The sequence below is a fragment of the Kogia breviceps genome, chromosome 1 (assembly GCF_026419965.1).
Source record: "Kogia breviceps isolate mKogBre1 chromosome 1, mKogBre1 haplotype 1, whole genome shotgun sequence".
NCBI classification, from domain to species: domain Eukaryota; kingdom Metazoa; phylum Chordata; class Mammalia; order Artiodactyla; family Physeteridae; genus Kogia; species Kogia breviceps.
Window position 1 is genome coordinate 174,313,076 of NC_081310.1, and position 19,880 is coordinate 174,332,955.

Here is a 19,880-nt window from a genome sequence, read left to right on the forward strand (position 1 = left end):
TCTTTCTAGAACGGTACTTACAGTTCTCTACAATTTCATCAAAAACTGCACCAGTTTTCTGCTCAAACTGAAAAAGCAAAAAAAGAAAAAGTAACATTATTATCATATTTTTCATTCATGCCCTTTAGTGTCCCTCCTTGCTCTCCTTAGAGCTGTAATCTTCAACCCAAAGTATATGAATTCACAACAACATAAACAAAACCACCACCAAACAGAGTAAAGTAAAATTCAGAATGAATAAAAGGGTTCTCAGGCCAAAGCCCACAACCCAAAAATGAAGACATAAATACACGCCCTCACTATAAAAAAGCTACGGGCTTCCCTGGAGGCACAGTGGTTGAGAGTCCACCTGCCGATGCAGGGGACACGGGTTTGTGCCCCGGTCTGGGAGGATCCCACGTGCCGTGGAGCAGCTGGGCCCGTGAGCCATGGCCACTGGGCCTGCGCGTCCAGAGCCTGTGCTCCGCAGCAGGAGAGGCCATGGCAGTGAGAGGCCCGCGTACCACAAAAAAAAAAAAAAAAAAAAAAAGGCTACTTATTTTATTTTTTTAAGGTTTTTTTAAAAACTGAAGTATATAGTTGGTTCACAGTGTTTCAGGTGTACAAAAGAGTGATTCAAAAAAGGTACTTTGGGCTTCCCTGGTGGCGCAGTGGTTGAGAGTCCGCCTGCCGATGCGGGAGACACAGGTTCGTGCCGGGGTTGGGGAAGATCCCACATGCCGCGGAGCAGCTGGGCCCGGGAGCCATGGCCGCTGAGCCTGCGCATCCGGAGCCTGTGCTCCACAACGGGAGAGGAGGCCACAGCGGTGAGAGGCCCACATACCGCAAAAAAAAAAAAAAAAAAAAAGGTACTTATTTTTCAAAAATCACTTTTCTATCACAAAATACAGAGGATCATATACTTTTGTAATAATAATAAAAAACACAGCCAACACTTACTGAGAACTTACTAATAACACTTATTATTAAGAACTATGTAAAACTTCTAATGAAAACTGAACAGAACAGGGCTTCCCTGGTGGCGCATTGGTTAAGAATCTGCCTGCCGGGCTTCCCTGGTGGCGCAGTGGTTGAGAGTCCGTCTGCCGATGCAGGGGACGCGGGTTCGTGCCCCGGTCTGGGAGGATCCCACATGCCGCGGAGCGGCTGGGCCCGTGAGCCGTGGCCGCTGAGCCTGCGCGTCCGGAGGCTGTGCTCCGCAACGGGAGAGGCCACGACAGTGAGAGGCCCACATACAGCAAAAAAAAAAAAAAAAAAAAAAAAAAGAATCTGCCTGCCAATGCAGGGGACACGGGTTCGAGCCTTGGTCCGGGAAGATGCCACGTGCTGCAGAGCAACTAAGCCCGTGTGCCACAACTACTGAGCCTGTGCACTAGAGCCTGCAAGCCACAACTATTGAGCCTACGCTCTAGAGCCCGTGCTCTGCAACAAGAGAAGCCACGGCAATGAGAAGCCCGCGTACTCAACAAACAGTAGCCCCCACTCGAGGCAACTAAAGAAAGCCCGTGTGCAGCAATGAAGACCCAACGCAACCAAAATTAATTAATTTTTTAAAAAACTGAACAGAACAACCAGTATCAATAGGTTTTGATCTTAGGTTAAAGCCAGAAATCTGCTCTTTAATATTTATTTATTTTTTGGCTGCGTTGGGTCTTAGTTGCAGCACACGGGATCTTTCGTTGTGGCACTCAGGCTCTTCGTTGCAGTGTGCAGGCTTAGTTGCCCTGTGGAATGTGGGATCTTAGTTTCCTAACCGGGGATCGAACCAGAGTCCCCCTGCATTGCAAGATGGATTCTTAACCACTGGACCACCAGGCAAGTCCCTCTGCTTCTCTTTAAATGAAAGTATGCCACATTACAGGAATGGTTCCTTTTTCAGTATGTTATGGCCCAAGACAGAAGCAGAGCCAAGTCTGACGTAATATCAGGCCTTTAAAACAGACACGGGGAGGTGGAGGGGGAGTAAAGCAGCAGCAACTCCACCCAGAAGCTAATAAAGACACTACTAGCAGGTCTTACTCCTAGTCTTTAAAGGTCTCCTCACTCTGGCAAGTTCAAGCATTCCAACCTCCTGCTTCTCTACCTACTACTCATCAATGAGGCAAAAACAGAAGCAAGTCAGCTTTGTGATATACCTTGCCTACTAAGCTACAGAGTGAATCTCCCCATTCAAGGAAAAGACTTCAGGAAAAAAGAACTACCTAGCTATATACATAACTACAGATGAAACACAACACGACAGCTAGCTAACATTCATAAATGTGAACAGACAGACGACTGAGGATCCCAGGTTTCTGAAATAAATTAACTATGGGAAAGAGAAGGCTCAAGGTGAATTAACAGAATAACCACTCCAGAAGGAAACAATTTACAGAAAACAAACTTCTAAAAAATATTTTAAGTGGTATCTGAGATATCTGAGAGGCTACTGATACAAAAAACTAAACATGAGAAAATATTTAGATGGGCCATGAAAAGGAGACATAAGAAAATATTTGGAAACAAGAAAATGGCAGCAAAAATAAAAATCTTACTGGACAAGCTAACGACAGAGTTCTCAATCAGTTTCCAAAAAACAAAAAGTCAAAGAGTTGGAAGATATTTTATATTGAAAACATGGAAAATTAAATGATTAGGTGTAAAAGAAATCTCAAAGGCAAATCCAAAGAAGAGAATAATAGACAGGTGAAATAACAGAAGAAAATTTCCCTGAACTAAATAAATGAATATTTGAGATTGAATGGGTCCACCAAATAACAAAGAGAAAGCGAAAAAGAAGATACATCCTGGTGAAATTTCAGAGTTTCCAAAAGCAAACAAAAAGAGAAAATAAAAAATTATAGTGCAGGTGATTCATTAAACACATTTAACATAACTGAATTCAATGATATGAACACAAAAAGAAAGCAAAGAAAAGAAATAGTAAAGGTCATTCTACCTACCATTCCACTCAATGAGTTATGCTCTAGACTAAAAGGCAAATGGGAGATGTGACTCTGCAAGCCAAAGAATGAAAGCACTTGCTGCACTGAAAGGGATCCGAGGGTGGTAGGATGAATTGGAAGATTGGGATTGACATATATACACCATTGATACTACATATAAAACAAATAACTAATGAGAACCTACTGTACAGCTCAGGGAATTCTACTCAGTGCTCTGTGGTGACCTAAATGGGAAGGAAATCCAAAAAAGAGGGGATATATGTATATGTATAGCTGATTCATTTTGCTGTACAGTAGAAACTAACACAACACTGTAAAGCAACTATACTCCAACAAAAATTATAAAAATAAATTAAAATATGTAAGAAAAAAAAGAAGTGGATCCAAGTGTTTGAAGATAATGCACTTTTTGTACAATACTGCCTTTCCTTTTTCTGGTGATGAAAATGTTCTAACATTGATGTGGCTGCACAACTGTGAAAATACTAACAGCTACTGAATGCACTTTAAATGGGTGAACTGCATGACATATGAATTACATCTCTATTAAGCTGTTTTAAAAACACATTGAGAAAAATACTTCTATGAAGTTTAGGTATTAAAAACCAAAGGCACTACTGAAACAAGTTTAACAGGGAGATGTTACGTGGGCATATACCAGTATTTTTTAAAGAGTAATTTTTAAAATATACATTCAAATGTGTTAAATAAATAATATGTTTAATACAATGAAGTCCCTCAAGTACAATTTCCTGTGTGATGAGGTTACCTCATTTTAGTGCTAACCTCTTTATGTATTTGAACTTCTTGATAAGGCAGAGCATCAATAAAGGGAGAGTCTATCTTTGACTCCTTTTGATTTTGTTGTTTTTTTCTTCTTAAATTTTTTTTTTTATTTTATATTGGAGTACAGTTGATTTACAATGTTGCGTTTCAGGTGTACAGCAAAGTGACCCAGTTATACATATACACATGTCTATTCTTTTTCAAATTCTTTTCCCATATAGGTTACTACAGAGTATTGAGTAGAGCTCCCTGTGCTATATAATAGGTCCTTGTTGATTATTTTATATATAGTAGTATGTATATTAATCCCAACCTCCTAATTTATCCCTCCCACCCACCTTTCCCCTTTGGTAACCTTAAATTTGTTTTTGAAGTCCGTGAGTCTCTTTCTGTTTTGCAAATAAGTTCATTTGTTTCATTTTTTTTGTTTCCACATGTAAGTGATATCATATGATATTTATCTTTGACTTACTTCACTTAGTAAGATAATCTCTAGGTCCATCCATGATGCTGCAAATGGCATTATTTCATTCTTTTTTATGGCTGAGTTATATTCCATTGTATATATGTACATCTTCTTTATCCATTCATCTGTTGTTGATGGACATTTAGGTTGCTTCCATGTCTTGGCTATTGTAGATAGTACTGCAGTGAACACTGGGGTGCATGTATCTTTTCAAATTATGGGTTTTTTTCCAGATACATGCCCAGGAGCGGGACTGCTGGATCATATGGTAGCTCTATTTTTAGGTTTTTAAGGAACCTCCATACTGTTCTCCATAGTGGCTGTACCAACTTACATTCCCACCAACAGTGTAGCAGGGTTCCCCTTTCTCCAAACCCTCTCCAGAATTTATTATTTGTAGACTTTTTGAGGACGGCCATTCTGACTGGTGTGAGGTGATACCTCATTGTAGCTTTGATTTTCATTTCTCTAATAATTAGCGACGTTGAGCATCTTTTCATGTGCCTGTTGACCATGTATATGTCTTCTTTGGAGAAATGTCTATTGAGATCTTCTGCCCATTTTCTGATTGGGTTGTGTGTTTTTTTGAGTTTTTATTTGTTTTAATTCAAACCTGCTGGTGACTACTCACTTAACATTGCACAAGCAGGTAACACTAACATCACTCTCAATTATGGACTCCATCAGGACTCCAGAACACCTGCTTGGCCTATAATCTCACCAATGGGGTGACAACAAATGTAAAAGTAATAAGACTTAACTTTGTTACAATATAGTGATTTCACTAAATGTGTTTGGGTGCTTCTTGTCCAACCTGTATATTTATAAATAAGAAATTAGATACATATAGTAATTTAGCTTTGAAATTAATGTACTACTCATCACTCAAGTTTCTTGAAAGATTTAATTGGACTTAAAAGCCAAGCTGGGGCTTCCCTGGTGGCGCAGTGGTTGAGAGTCCGCCTGCCGATGCAGGGGACACGGGTTCGTGCCCCGGTTCGCGAAGATCCCACATGCCGCGGAGCGGCTGAGCCCGTGAGCCCGTGAGCCGTGGCCGCTAAGCCGGCGTGTCCGGAGCCTGTGCTCCGCAACAGGAAAGGCCACAACAGTGAGAGGCCCGCATACCGCAAAAAAAAAAAAAAAAAAGCCAAGCTGACTTCAGGACTTCCCTGGTGGCGCAGTGGATGAGACTCCAAGCTCCCAATGCAGGGAACTAGATCCCGCATGCATGCTGCAACTGAGTTCGCATGCCACAACTGAGAAGCCCACATGCCACAACTAAGGAGCTCTGGAGTCACAACTGAGAAGCCCGTTTGCCGCAACTAAGACTTGGTGCAACCAAATAAATAAATATTTTTTAAAATCCATAATAAATATTTTGTATGGGCAAGGATTTTCTCACTATAAAACCTAAAATTAAAATTTAAAAAATAAATGAATATAGACATTAAGACAAAAAATTACCGGTTCATTTTTAGTTATCAAAATAGTCTCATAGGTTCTACCCATTCAAAACATATAACTGTTCATATTTAAACTTATAAAATAAATAACTTTAAGAGGTTTTTACTTTCAAATTTCTTTATCCACAAAATATAGTGATACTTACACTTTCCAGGATTGTTAGGATGATTAAATGAAAAGCATTTAGCATGGTACTTAGCAAATTGTAAATATACAGTAAATGTGAGCAATATGATTACACTAGTAAAAGATACCTTCCCTTGTTTTAAAAATTAGGGTTCACTACAACATTTCACTTGTAAAAATGTGTCCACTGCTTAAAACAAAAGGAAGGCACTGGGCAAATGTTTCAACCCTCTGTATTTCAAATATTAAGCACTGGGGATAAAGTATATTTTTACTTACAAAACAGAACATTCAAGTTCCCTCACCCTGGAGGAATTAAAAATCCCAATATACTGTGAATTGATAAACACCACCCAGAGCCACCTGCAGAAAAAAATTTAAACGTTAAAAAAAATCACAGTTAGAGGGAATTCCCTGGATGTCCAGTGGTTAGGACTCTGTGCTTCCACTGCAGGGGGCCCAGGTTTGATCCATGGTCAGGGAACTAATCCCACATGCCACGTGGTGTGGCAAAAAAAAAAAAAAAAAATCACAGTTAGAAATTTACTGGGACTTCCCTGGTGGTCCAGTGGTAAAGAGTCCACCTTCCAATGCAGGGGATGGAGGTTCAATCCCTAGTCGGGGAACTAAGTTCCCACATGCCATGAGGCAACTAAGCTCACATGCCACAACTACTGATCCCACGTGCCTCAACTAGAGAGCCCGCATGCTGCAAACTACAGAGCCCACATGTCACAACTAGAGAGAGAAAATTCACGCACCACAACTAGACAGAAGCCTGCGCACCGCGATGAAGATCTCACGTGCCACAACTAAGACCCGATGCAGCCAAGAATAAAATAATTTTTTTAAAAAAAGAAACTTATTGGATCCTAAACCAATAATTTTTATTTTAAAAAAGTTTATTTTCTCTTTGATCCTCCATACAACTTCACAAATTCCCTGGACATAATTGCTAGAATGCCTAATACCATAAACACTTTTCTCAAACTGGTTTTAATATTTATAACAATTTGAGAGTTTATATGATAAACTTATTCAATGAAAACTAAACAATAGACCAATAGCTGTAAAATAGTTCAGGGAGTTGAAGGTGGATTTTTCAATGATTAAGCAGATACTAAAAACTATCAAATGTGCTTCAGCATCTTCTTCTCTAAAACCTACTCTTTTCACCTTTTTTCATTTTAGTAGGAGCCCCAACACCCTGGAAGTCAAACAAGAACTCTCAAAACTTTTCCTCCATTCTCTTCAACTGATCAGTAGTAAGAACTATCATTTATATTTCTAACACATCTTAGGGTTTTAGATAAACCACTACTCTCCATGATGAGCTAACCTATACAGGAGATCAGGAAAGACAAAGAAACACTGTTCCGTAATTCAAGATCTGAAGGATAACTAAGAATTAAAAGAGATGAAAAGATGGGAGAAAAGATTCAAGAAAAGAACAGCAAATGTAAAGGTTCTTAGCAGGAGAAAAAACAGAGAATTCAAAAAACAGCAAGATTAGGTGGGTAAGAATTCTGGGAGTAAAGCAGGTCAGCACTGTAAAATAAAGCTGATGACAAATCATGGGCCAAACACTGGACATTCTTCACAGACAGGGTGACCACATATTCCAGTTAGCCGAAAGCATCTCAGCTTAGGCCTATCATCCCCATGTAACTGTTAATGTGCTCCCTTTCACTCTCAAAAGTGTCTCAGTTTGGGACTTCCTTGGCAGTCCAGTGGTTAAGACTCCCTGCTTCCAATGCAGGGGGCGCAGGTTTTGATCCCTGGTCGGGGAACTAGGATCCCACATGTCACAGGGTGCAGCCAAAAACAAAAAGCAAAGAAAAAAAAGTCTCAGTTTGGTCACCCTAAGTATTAGTCATGTTTAGACACTGGACTTTATCCTAAGAAAAAAAACTGAAGAAGATGGCAAGAAGGAAGATTCGTGTTCTGAAAACAATTACTCTATGGAGTAAGGTTATTTCTTACTCCTACCCAAAGTTCTCATCATACCATTCTCATATTGCTTTCTTTCTACTGGGAATGACTACCTGATAAAATTCCAATGCTACTGCTGGGTTTTTTTGTGGTTTTTTTTTCTGCCGTGCCGCACAGCTTGCAGGATCTTAGTTACCCAACCAGGGACTGAATCGGAGCCACTAGCAGTGAAAGCGTGGAGTTCTAACCAGTGGACCACCAGGGAATTCTCTCCAATGCTTCTTTAAAATACAGCTCTTCAATAAAGGCCTTTTCTGATAACCCATTTAGAATTCTTGACTCCTTCTCTGTAGCACTTGATTCATATTTCATTTACAGTCACTTGTGGCACAGTTAACTTATGTATGTGTCAGTATCACTTTCTAGAGAAATCTTTTTTATCGTGGGATACCTATAGGCCCTAGCACATTGTGTTGTATAATCTCTCAATATCTTTTATATAAAGTGAATATCATAACTTTGCATTTCTTAGTATTTGTTATGCAAAACCTTCAAGGGGCCCTAAGGAAAAAAGAGTTCTGTGATCAGATATTTTTTCCAAATATAGTATCATAGAACTTTTCCACCACTTGGCATGAAGTTTTATTCATCATCCTCAATTTGGTAGGAAACAGATGTTATCTCATTTAAATTTGCATTTTGCTGTTTTATTTACATTTAATTGTTTTCATTTTCATTTATGAAATTTTGAAGAATCTTTCTATATAGTTATTAACCATCTGTGATTATCATTTCTATCAACTGCCTGATTACAGAATATTTTAGATTACCTGAGGCAATGGTTCACAAACCATAATGACTAGTGGTCAATACTTAGCAAGAACCTTACCCTGTGCCTGGTCTTTTTCAAGCACTTTACATGACTTAATTCAACTTAACCTCCTCAAAATCTCATCAAGTAAGTACAGTTAACACCTCTTATTTTGTAGGTGAAGAAATGGAGGTACTGAGAGTTTAAAAGTACACACATAGAGCTGTGAAAAAGGCTCTCCAGAAAAAAGCCCAAACGTCTGACCCTCCACAATCTGGCCCTACTTCCTCTACTGCTTCATTTTTTCCTGCCTTCATATACCCATTACGTCCCCATCCCCAAAGCAAATGTTCTAGCTAATGACCTATAGCTCACCCAATCCATGACGTAGTTTAATTTCTCTAGACCACTGTGCAGTGTTGAAGCTTCTCCAGTCTTAAATCAATAGCTAATACCTACTCAGCCTTCATGCCTAAACTAAAGTTACAACTTTTTAATGATGCCATAATCTCACATAATCCACAAACATCCAACATCCTGAACAAGGTAGAATTCACAACTCTTTCCCAGCTCTACACCTACAGATGCATCTATGACAGCAACTATAAAAGCTTTACTCCCAAGTTAGGGATTCTATAAGAAATAAAGTACCCATCCACATCTCTGAAGCTGTACCATGAAATATCCCATTGACAGGGGTTATATAAACCTGGAGTTTTAACTCCATTTTGGAGACTATCTAAAAAAGGAACAATAAACACTGTCTACATAAAAGCCTTTAAAGTTTTACAAAAAGTAAAAATAATCTAGTTAGTTTCTTTCAACAGAACCTAAATGAAATCAAGACTCATAAAGAATTAGAGATTCCACATTTCTCAAAGCAGGGAATCATTTCTCGGCCTTTTGGCTAAGATCAAGTGTAGTATCTGTTCTTATCAGTTCAAAGCAGCAAGAAAGTTAAAGTATATTCTAGTCTAGAGAGATTTGTGTCTGTTCCATACTGCTGTAAGCCTAGCATCTACAACAACAATGCCTAACACAGAGAAGATCAATAAATGTTGGCTGAACAAAATAATTACTTTTACTAGTTAATAAGTATTTAAAACTCATTTTATATTAAAAACTTAAACATCCTAAGTTTACTTTAAAATTTGTAAGAATCTCAAAAATTAAGCAGGAGCGTCAAATAGTTTTTATGCTTGCGACAGACCACTCCAAATTAAATGTCCAATCCTCTTCCCTCAACCCCACAACTGTAATGCTAGTCTTTTTTCCCTATTGCTACTCCAATTCAAACATCCTTTACTTAAAGCTTCAAATTTATTCATATTGATAATCTTTATACTCATTTTATCAACTTGGAAAATATAACAAATTTCCTATGGGAAAAACATACTTTTTATACAGGAAGTGCTCACTTTGCACTGTAGTGCGGGACCATAAAAATGACTTAGCAATCTGAAATCAAGCAAAGCAATCTGAATAATCAAAGGGAAAAAATTACATTGTTCTGTTTCAGACTCTTTTACTGTCAGTTAAAATGTATAGAGAAATGAAGAATACTGTGTAATATTTACTATTTTATAATTTAAAACATAAGAAACATTGAGAATCAGTATTTTCTTTGTAAAAACCTTACCAAGAAAGTAAGACAGTGCTTACCTCTTTCTTTTCCTCATACAACTTATGATACAGAATAAGTATGTCTTCCAAGCCTTGGCAAAAAATGTCATAAATCTTTCCAAGTTTGGTTGGACACGCAACATTTTATCCTTTGCCCTTTCAATCTTGTCATATACTTCCAAGTGTTCCTTTAACGTGATATTTTTACCAGTCACTTCCTCTGACACATCTTCACCCTTTCTGTCACAATCACTTTTCTTCATTTATGTTCATAAATTTGCCTTAACTAAGTTCCTCAGACCTTATATCTATATTCTCCACCTTATGACCACTTCATGATCCTATGTCTTCCATCACATAAATTACTGATGAGACTGCCTTCCAAAACAGACCTATCCCACATTAAATAGTTGATGATCAATTATTTGCTCAACTAATCTTTGGAATCTGGGAGTAAAATTCTCAACAGCATCCCTATCTGCTCTAGCAGCTTTAATCCATGCTGATTCTGAAATGAAACCAGCCTTTACTGGTATTGAAAATTTTTCAGTCTCCTTGTAATTAGTTTTCTTTCAATGCAGCTTGGCATGAATGCTAGCCAAAGTGATTGAGATGTTTCTATTACAATTTAAACTATATGATGTTGAAGCAATTTTACCTTATTTTTTATATTCATCTCATGTTTTCAATACAGTTCATACCAAACCTTCATACAGGAAAAGTACTTGTCCTATCTTCACTACCTGCCACTATTTTCAAATGTTCTATAACATCCAATTTTTCAGATCTAGTATTATCACCTTTCATTTCTTTGATGAACTTCCATCTTTGCTGGTCAACTCTCTCCTTTGATTGTCCAGTTTTGTAAAATGTCACATGAATTTATCATTGGAAAACAAGGAGGTAACACATCTGTACACTTTGCTATCTGTACAAAAAATGAATAAGAGACGCACAGTGACCAACCTCCAACAGACTTTGAGAGAAGTAATGTGACTGGTCACCAATTATGATGGGCATCTATTGATATATGTAGTGATCTGTGAACTGTAGAGCGAGCATCCAAGTTTATACACTACACAATTATTCACAGTTAACATACCATGGTAAATGACAGCTGAACTGTGCTGTTAGGTGACTGGTGTTTTTTAACTAAACTATACCAACAGAAATTCTAGTATATCAGAAGTCTGCAAAGTGAAGACTGACTGTACAGAGAAAACAAAATGTTAAGTATGTAGTTAGATGTGGAAAATATTTGCTGTCAAATATATAACAGGTCTCAATAAAGACTGTTAGCATCAGTAGAATTTCTTTCTAGATGCTGCTCTGCTACTAATTCACTAACAGTCCTTAAGCTAGAAACTTAAATCTTCAGGGGCTCAAATCCTTCAACCCATATAAATGAATGAAGTTGGTCTACAATATCCTAAAAGTTCTCTCCAAACTCTCAAACTTGATGCTCACAATTCACTTCAAGCTAGGCATAAACTAAAAACTCAAACTGGTGTAACGGAGACTGAAAACTTGATGAAGACACTAAAAAAGTAGACCTCACTCTCTCTCCTTAGGTGCTTTTTTCCCAATTAAATGACTTAAGATATTGACAAGTCTTCCCTTAAAATGGAATCAAATCCATACTCCTTTCACATCTGTAATCATTCTAAAATTTATGTAAAGTAAAATATAATAATAATTTCCACTAAAATTACTTTGACATGAACTAAAACTTAAATAGGCTTGATTTCTCCAACAAAACAACACTGACTCACTATCAACTTACTATAAGTATTCTTAGTATAATTAGTATCTCGTGTGCTGTCAGCACACCTTATTAGTAGCATTTTTTAAGTGCTATGTAGAAAACCAGAGTTATAATTAGAAGCAACTGAAGTGGACTTTCCTGGTGGTTAAGAACCCACCTGCCAATGCAGGGGACACAGGTCTGAGCCCTGGTCCGGGAAGAACCCACATACCGCGGAGGAACTAAGCCCGTGCACCACAACTACTGAGCCTGCGCTCTAGAGCCTGCGACCCACAACTACTAAGCCCGCATGCCACAACTACTGAAGCCCGCGTGCCTAGAGCCCATGCTCCGCAACAAGAGAAGCCACTGCAATGAGAAGCCCACGCACCACAACGAAGAGTAGCCTCAAATCGCCGCAACTAGAGAAAAGCCCACACGCAGCCACGAAGACCCAATGCAGCCAAAAATTAATTTTAAAAACAAAAGAAACAACTGAAGTAAGCTGGATTTTACAAATTCATAATTCTATGAAATGAAGCAACTGAATTAATTTCATATTCAGAATTATACTGAACTCAGACAACAGAAATGTATTACTAAAGATTCACAGAATGTATCATTTCACTGCTTAATTAACATGCATATTTTAATGGAAAAGACATTTGTTCAAATAGCTAAAAAAACCTAATAAATAAAATGGACAATATTTATCACCAAATATAGACAGAGTATAGATTCTCAGTCATTGCTGAGAAAAAAACTTCAAATAAAAATCAGACTCGGGCTTCCCTGGTGGCACAGTGGTTAAGAGTCCGCCTGCCAATGCAGGCGACACAGGTTCGTGCCTCGGTCCAGGAAGATCCCACGTGCCGCGGAGCCTGCACGTCTGGAGCCTGTGCTCCGCAATGGGAGAGGCCACAACAGTGAGAGGCCCCCGTACCGCAAAAATAAATAAATAAATAAAAAATCAGACTCAACTGTGAAAAGCTATCATCCTAAGATAACTTCTTTTATGACTTTTTTCACAACAGCTAAGGAGAAAATTAAGCTATCCAGATTTAAAAAGGAAAAAGAAAAGTCATTTTTGAATAGGTGGACAATGTCTCCCTTTCAATCTGAATATGTATTGATAGAATGCTACATTTACCCTGAAACATAAACTAAGGAAGAAGGAAAATACATGCTCCCATGATTCTTTATAATATATTTGAAACTGGCTAGCTATACTTTTGTCATCAACTTTTCTACTCCAAAATGATGTATAAATTTGGTTCCTCATTTGGAAGCTCAGGTACATTTATAAAATCATGGGACTTCCCTGGCAGTCCAGTGGTTAGGACTCCAAGTTTCCAATGCAGGGGGCAAGGGTCCAATCCCTGGTCGGGGAACTAAGATCTCACATGTCAGATGGCCGAAACAAAACAGAAAAAAATAATATTCACTGTTATTAAGATCCCACAGGCAGCACAGTGCGGCCAGAAAAAAACAAAAGCAAAAAACCAAAAAAATAATAATAAAATTCGTGATATCCCTCAAGGGAAATATCTTCACTGCTTCCTAATATCTACAACAAATACAAACTTGTAAATTATAAAACTTACAACAAATAAAAGTTTTCTTCAATTATTTAAGGTAAAAACAAAAACCTCCGATCCCTGACATCAATCAAGACGCAAACTGACACAACCCAAAAAAGTAAAAATCAATCCGAAGAAATCTCCTAAATCATATATTGACAAAAAACTGAAAAGTTAACTGATGTCTAGCTTCAAAGTATCTGTGGAATGAAAAAACAAAGGCAAACAAAGATTACTCAGCATACAAATATCTGCCGCCATCTAAGAAACCTTTGAAAAAGAAAACCCCAGAAGCAGTGGTTCTCTACATGTGGTTCTTAACACCATAAGAGTCCCAGAATCCTTTCAGGAGTCCCCCAAAGTCAAAACTATTTTCACAGTAATACTAAGACATTCCTTGTATTTTTATTACCATGTTGACATTTGCACTAATGGTATAAAATCAATTCTAAGTACAACTACTGGCCCCTTAGGCAGTAGCACCAAACTGTACTGGTCGTTGAGTGTATTCCTCACTGCCCAATAATGGCTGTCATGCATATATATAAGAAAGAAAATATGACTTAAATATTTAAAATTTCTTAAAAGAGTATCTCGGGCTTCCCTGGTGGCGCAGTGATTGAGAATCTGCCTGCTAAATGCAGGGGACACGGGTTTGAGCCCTGGTCTGGGAGGATCCCACATGCCGCAGAGCAACTGGGTGCATGAGCCACAACTACTGAGCCTGCGCACCTGGAGCCTGTGCTCTGCAACAAGAGAGGCCGCGATAGTGAGAGGCCCGCACACCACAATGAAGAGTGGCCCCCACTTGCCACAACTAGAGAAAGCCCTCACACAGAAACGAAGACCCAACACAGCCAAAAATAAGTAAAATAAATAAACTCCTACCCCCAACATCTTCTTTAAAAAAAAAAAGAGTATCTCGTAGAACTAACCAGACATGATCAAGCACTTCTATTTAAAGAATAACTTAAAACCAAGCCCAGTCAGTTCAAGTTTAATTGAAATTAAAATATTAATCCCTTTAGTCATAACCCACTAACTTTTTCTATCACGAAAGACATTTACAAAATCTAAGTTTTCTGTGTTTTTTCCAAAGTCACAATAAATGTATGGTAATAAGATTGTACGTAATTATAGTTTAGAGTAACATTTAATATATTAAACAAGATAATATAGGTAGTGGCCAGAAGGATCAAACTTGTCACTTAAAAAAATTATTTTTAGTTAAAAAATAATTTCTAACTAAATTTTCATAGTTCTTAGTCCTCACACCTTACTGTGTATTGTTATGTTAATCCCAGATAATCTGACAGACCAGTAAAAAAGAAACCAATAAAAATATGTCTATCAAGATTGAAAACTTACTATTTCTGGATCATTCACCTTATAAAAAAACGAGAGTTGGGACTTCCCTGGTGGCGCAGTGGTTTAGAATCCACCTGCCAATGCAGGGCACATGGGTTTGAGCCCTGGTCCGGGAAGATCCCACATGCCACGGAGCAACTAAGACCGTGAGCCACAACTACTGAGCCTGCACTCTAGAGCTCGTGAGCCACAACTACTGAGGCCGTGTGCCACAACTACTGAAGCCTGCACGCCTAAGAACCCGTGCTCCACAACAAAAGAAGCCACTGCAATGAGAAGCCTGTGCACCGCAACGAAGAGTAGCCCCCGCTCGCTGCAACTAGAGAAAGCCCACGCACAGCAATGAAGAACCAACGCAGCCAAAAATAAATAGATTTTTTTTAAAAGAAAAAAACGAGAGTTATTTGTCTTTTTCTTTTGGTGGGTGGGGTACGTGGGCCTCTCACTGCTGTGGCCTCTCCCGCCGTGGAGCACAGGCTCCGGACATGCAGGCCCAGCAGCCACGGCTCATGGGCCCAGCTGCTCTGTGGCATGTGGGATCCTCCCGGACCGGGGCACAAACCCGTGTCCCCTGCATCAGCAGGAGGACTCTCAACCACTGCGCCACCAGGGAAGCCCTATTTGTCATTTAAATGAACTTTTTGTTAAATGCATACAGGCATACCTTGTTTTATTATGCTTCATTTTATTGCACTTTACACATTAAGTTTTTTACAAATTGAAGATTTGTGGCAACCCTGCATCAAGTAAGCCTACCAGCACCCTTTTTCCAAAAGCTTCTCACTTTCTGTCTCTGTGTCACATTTTGGTAATTCTCACAATATTTCAATTTTTTCATTATTATTATATTTTTACAGTGATCTGTGATCAGTGACCTTTGATATTAACATTGTAATTTTTTCAGGGTGTCATGAACTACAGCTATATAAGACAGTGAATTTAACTGGTAAGTGTGTGTGTTCTGACTGCTCCACTAACCAGCCTCTCTATTCCTCTTCTCAGGCCTCCCTGTTCCCTGAGACACAACAATATTGAAATTAGGCCAGTCAATAACCCAACAATCGCTTCTAAGTGTTCAAGTAAAAAGGAAGAGCTGCACACCTCTTGTTCTAAATCAAAAACTAGAAATGATTAAGCTTAGTGAGGAAGACATGTCAAATGCTGACAGGGCAAAAGCTAGGCTTCTTGCACCAAACAGTTGGCCAAGATGTGAATGCAAAGGTGAAATAATCGTACGAAATAAAAAGTGCTACTCCAGTGAACACACGAATGATAGGAATGCAGAACAGCCTTATTACTGATATGGAGAAAGTTTTAGTGGTCTGGAGAGAATATCAAAGCAGCCACAACACTCCCTTAAGCCAAAACCTAATCCAGAGCAAGGCTCTAACTCTATCTTCAGTTCTATGAAGGCTGAGAGAGGTGAGAAAGCTACAGAAAAAAGAATGAAGCTGGCAGAGGTTGGTTCATGCGGTTTAAGGAAAGAAGCCATCTCCATAACATCAAAGTACAAGGTGAAGCAGCAAGTACTGATGTAGAAGCTGCAGAAAGTTATCCAGAAGATCTAAGATAGTTAATGAAGGTGGTTACACTAAACAGCAGATTTTCAAGGTAGATGAAACAGCCTTCTACTGGAATAAGATGCTATCTAGGACTTCCATAATTAGAGAAGTCAATACCTGGCTTCAAAGTTTCAAAGGACAGGCTGACTCTCGTGTAGGGGCTAATGTAGCTGGTGACTTGAAGTTGAAGCCAAAGCTCACTTACCATTCTGAAAATCCAAGAGCCCTTAAGAATTATGCTAAATCTACTCTGCCTGTGCTCTACAAATACAACAAAGCCTAGATGACAGCACATCTGTTGAAAAGATGGTTTACTATTTTAAGCCCACTGTCGAGACCTACTGTTCAGAAAAAAAAATTCCTTTCAAAATATTACTGCTCACTGACAATGCACCTGGTCACTCAAGAGCTCCAATGGAGATTAATGTTGTTTCGTGTCTGCTAACACAACATTCATTCTGCAGCCCATGGATAAGAGATCACTGTGGCTTTCAAGTCTTATTACTTAAGAAACACATTTCATAAGGCTATAGCTGCAATAGACAGTGATTTCCTCTGCTGGATCTGGGCAAAGCCAACTGGAAGCCTTCTGGAAAGGATTCACCATTCCAGATATCATTAAGAACATTCATGGGGCTTCCCTGGTGGCGCAGTGGTTGAGAGTCCGCCTGCCGATGCAGGGGACACGGGTTCGTGCCCCGGTCTGGGAAGATCCCACGTGCCGCGGAGCGGCTGGGCTCGTGAGCCATGGCCGCTGAGCCTGCGCGTCTGGAGCCTGTGCTCTGCAATGGGAGAGGCCACAACAGTGAGAGGCCCGCGTACCACAAAAAAAAAAAAAAAAAAAAGAACATTCATGATTCCTGGAAAGAGGTCAAAAATTAACAGGAGTTTGGAAGAAGTTGATTTCAACCTTCATGGATGACTTTGAAGGATTTAAGACTCTGGTGGAAGAAGTAATTGCAGATGTGGTAGAAACAGCAAGAGAAACAGAATGAGAACTGGACCCTGACAATGTGATTGAATTTCTGCAATCTCATGATGAAATTATACAACAAGGAGTTACTCCTTAGGGATGAGCAAAAAACTGGTTTCTTGAGAAGAAATCTACTCCTGGTGAAGATGCTGTGAAGACTGCTGAAATAACAACAAAGGATTTAGAACATCATATAAACTTAGTTGATAAAGTAGTGATAGGGTTTGAGAGGAACAACTCCAATACTGAAATTTTACTGTGGGTAAAATGCTATCAAACAACATTACATGCTAGAGAGAAATCGTTTGTGAAAGGAAGGGTCAATTCATGCAGCAAACTTAATTGTTGTCTTATTTTAAGAAGCTGCCACAGTTGCCACAATCTTCAGCAATCACCACCCTGTTCAGTCAGCAGCCATCAACATCAAGGCAGGAGGCCCTTCCACCGGAAAGAATATGATTTGCTGAATGCTCAGATAATGGTTAGCATTTTTAAGCAATAAAATATTTAAAAATTAAGGTATACATATTGTTTTTTCAGATACAATGCTATTGCACACAATAGACTACAATACAGTATAAATATAACTTTCATATGCACTAGGAAACAAAAAATTCATGTGAGTTGCTTTATTGATATATTCGATTTATTACAGTGATCTGGAACTGAACACACAATATCTCTGAGATATGTCTATATGTGCTCTCTCGTCCCACAAGTGAGGAAAAGACAATCTATATCAAATTTCCTACCTAGAGAAACTGGATGAACTCAATCGTTTGTCTGTAAAACTCTTAACTAATGAAATTCTATAAATGCTGTTTTAGAATTATTTAAAGATTAGCTGCTCCCTTTTTGAAAGGACATACAAACACCTGAAACATACCTCTTTAAACCAAAATATATAATAACTATATGTATGCATAAATTACATAAGAATTGATAATGTATACTCTCAATTATAAGCACTTATGTAATATTCAAAATTTTAAATAATCATGTATCACACTCTGATAAAAAAATAAAAGTATAAGCCCAGATAAGTTATACTATGTACACAATTAAAATATATACACATTGAATATAACTCTTTTTTAAAATAAATTTATTTATTTTTGGCGGCATTGGGTCTTCATTGCTGTGCGTGGGCTTTCTCTAGTTGCAGCGAGTGGGGGCTACTCTTCGTTGCAGTGTGCGGGCTTCTCATTGCGGTGGCTTCTCTGGCTTCTCTTGTGGAGCACGTGCTCTAGGTGTGCGGGCTTCAGTACTTGTGGCACACAGGGCTCAGCAGTTGTGACTCACGGCCCTACAGCACGCGGGCTCAGTAGTTGTGGCTTGCGGGCTCTAGAATGCAGGCTCGGTAGTTGTGGTGCACAGGCTTACATGCTCTGTGGCATGTGGGATCTTCCCAGACCAGGGCTCCAACACATGTCCCCTGGTAGGCGGATTCTTAACCACTGCACCACCATAGAAATCTTTTGATTCACTTTCCATGTCAACTTAGGTTTTGGAGTAGCTTTAATCATCCATATGCAATCAACTGCTTGGCCAGGTTTTGTTTTTTTCCTCTTGTTCTACATGATCAGAACGTACTATTCCGTCAGCTTCTGACAGTTCACACTGGCCATCTCCTAGGTAGGTAAAGTCTGGATCTGGAATAAACGAATACTTTGCTGGAAATCCCAGTCCTTCAAGTTCTGCATCAGAACTGAACTTAATCCACATGAATCTCCCTGGTGATCTAATTAATGGAGGGCTTTTCACACCACAGTAACCATCTATCTACAAGTGGAGAGAAACCAAACAGCCCATCTTGAGCTTCCAAGTGATCAAATCGACTTTCAAATGATGATTCTATATAATAACGTTCATCAAAGGTCAACTGTTTTTTGACATGGAGCAGCTTCCAAAATGTAGATACATTCTTTGTTTGGTGGATATGAGTCAGGATAATTTGGTGAAGCAAAATGACCTCCATTGCTGGTTCGAACCCAAATCCCACACTGGGTTACAGGAATGTGCGTGATTCCAGTATTTTGTCCATCTTGGGTCTTTTGGCCACAGCAGTCCCTTCCACTACAAGTACTGTTATTAACAACACTTTGAGGACCAAGCAGACCTGCTCCAGCGCCATGTTCCCGAGCTGCCCGGCACTTCACGAGGAGCCGAGGCAGTGGCGGTGGAAGCAGGGGGCTCACAGCTCAGCGCAGCAGCAGCCCCACTCCGTCCCCACAGCCCACAACCAGGTTGCTCCCTGCGGGGTAGGCCTCAGCTCTGGCGCCCGTCATACCTAGGCCTCTCGGCAGGCTCTCATGCTGCCCCAGTCCCACGATGGGCGCCACCTCCTGCTCTGCAGCGCTCCGTCCCATCGACCGCCCTAGAGCCAAGGAGCGCAGATACGAGGGACCAGAACTTTGCAGGCCAGTCTGCCTGTGGCCACAGTGCACACCCTGCTGAAGTGGCCTAATATAATTTTTTAAAAACAAAATGGCAACAACTG

The 19,880-nt window shown here is 39.4% G+C and overlaps 1 protein-coding gene and 2 pseudogenes across 7 annotated transcripts in view; 1 reads left to right on the forward strand and 2 right to left on the reverse strand.

Annotated features, from left to right (window-relative positions):
* Positions 1-19,880, reverse strand: part of ZMYM4 (zinc finger MYM-type containing 4) — a 171,301-nt gene that overhangs the window by 94,602 nt on the left and 56,819 nt on the right. For 5 of the 7 annotated variants that reach the window (XM_059046581.2, XM_067011728.1, XM_067011747.1 and 2 more), the window contains exon 2: positions 22-67. The exons of the other annotated variants lie outside the window; for them this stretch is intronic. In XM_059046581.2, the coding sequence (XP_058902564.1) occupies positions 22-67 (46 nt within the window). The remainder of the gene's footprint in view (positions 1-21; positions 68-19,880) is intronic. 7 annotated transcript variants of the gene reach the window in all.
* Positions 9,418-9,544, forward strand: LOC131747314 (U2 spliceosomal RNA; annotated as a pseudogene).
* LOC136792591 (neuropilin and tolloid-like protein 2 pseudogene) lies at positions 18,581-19,514 on the reverse strand (annotated as a pseudogene).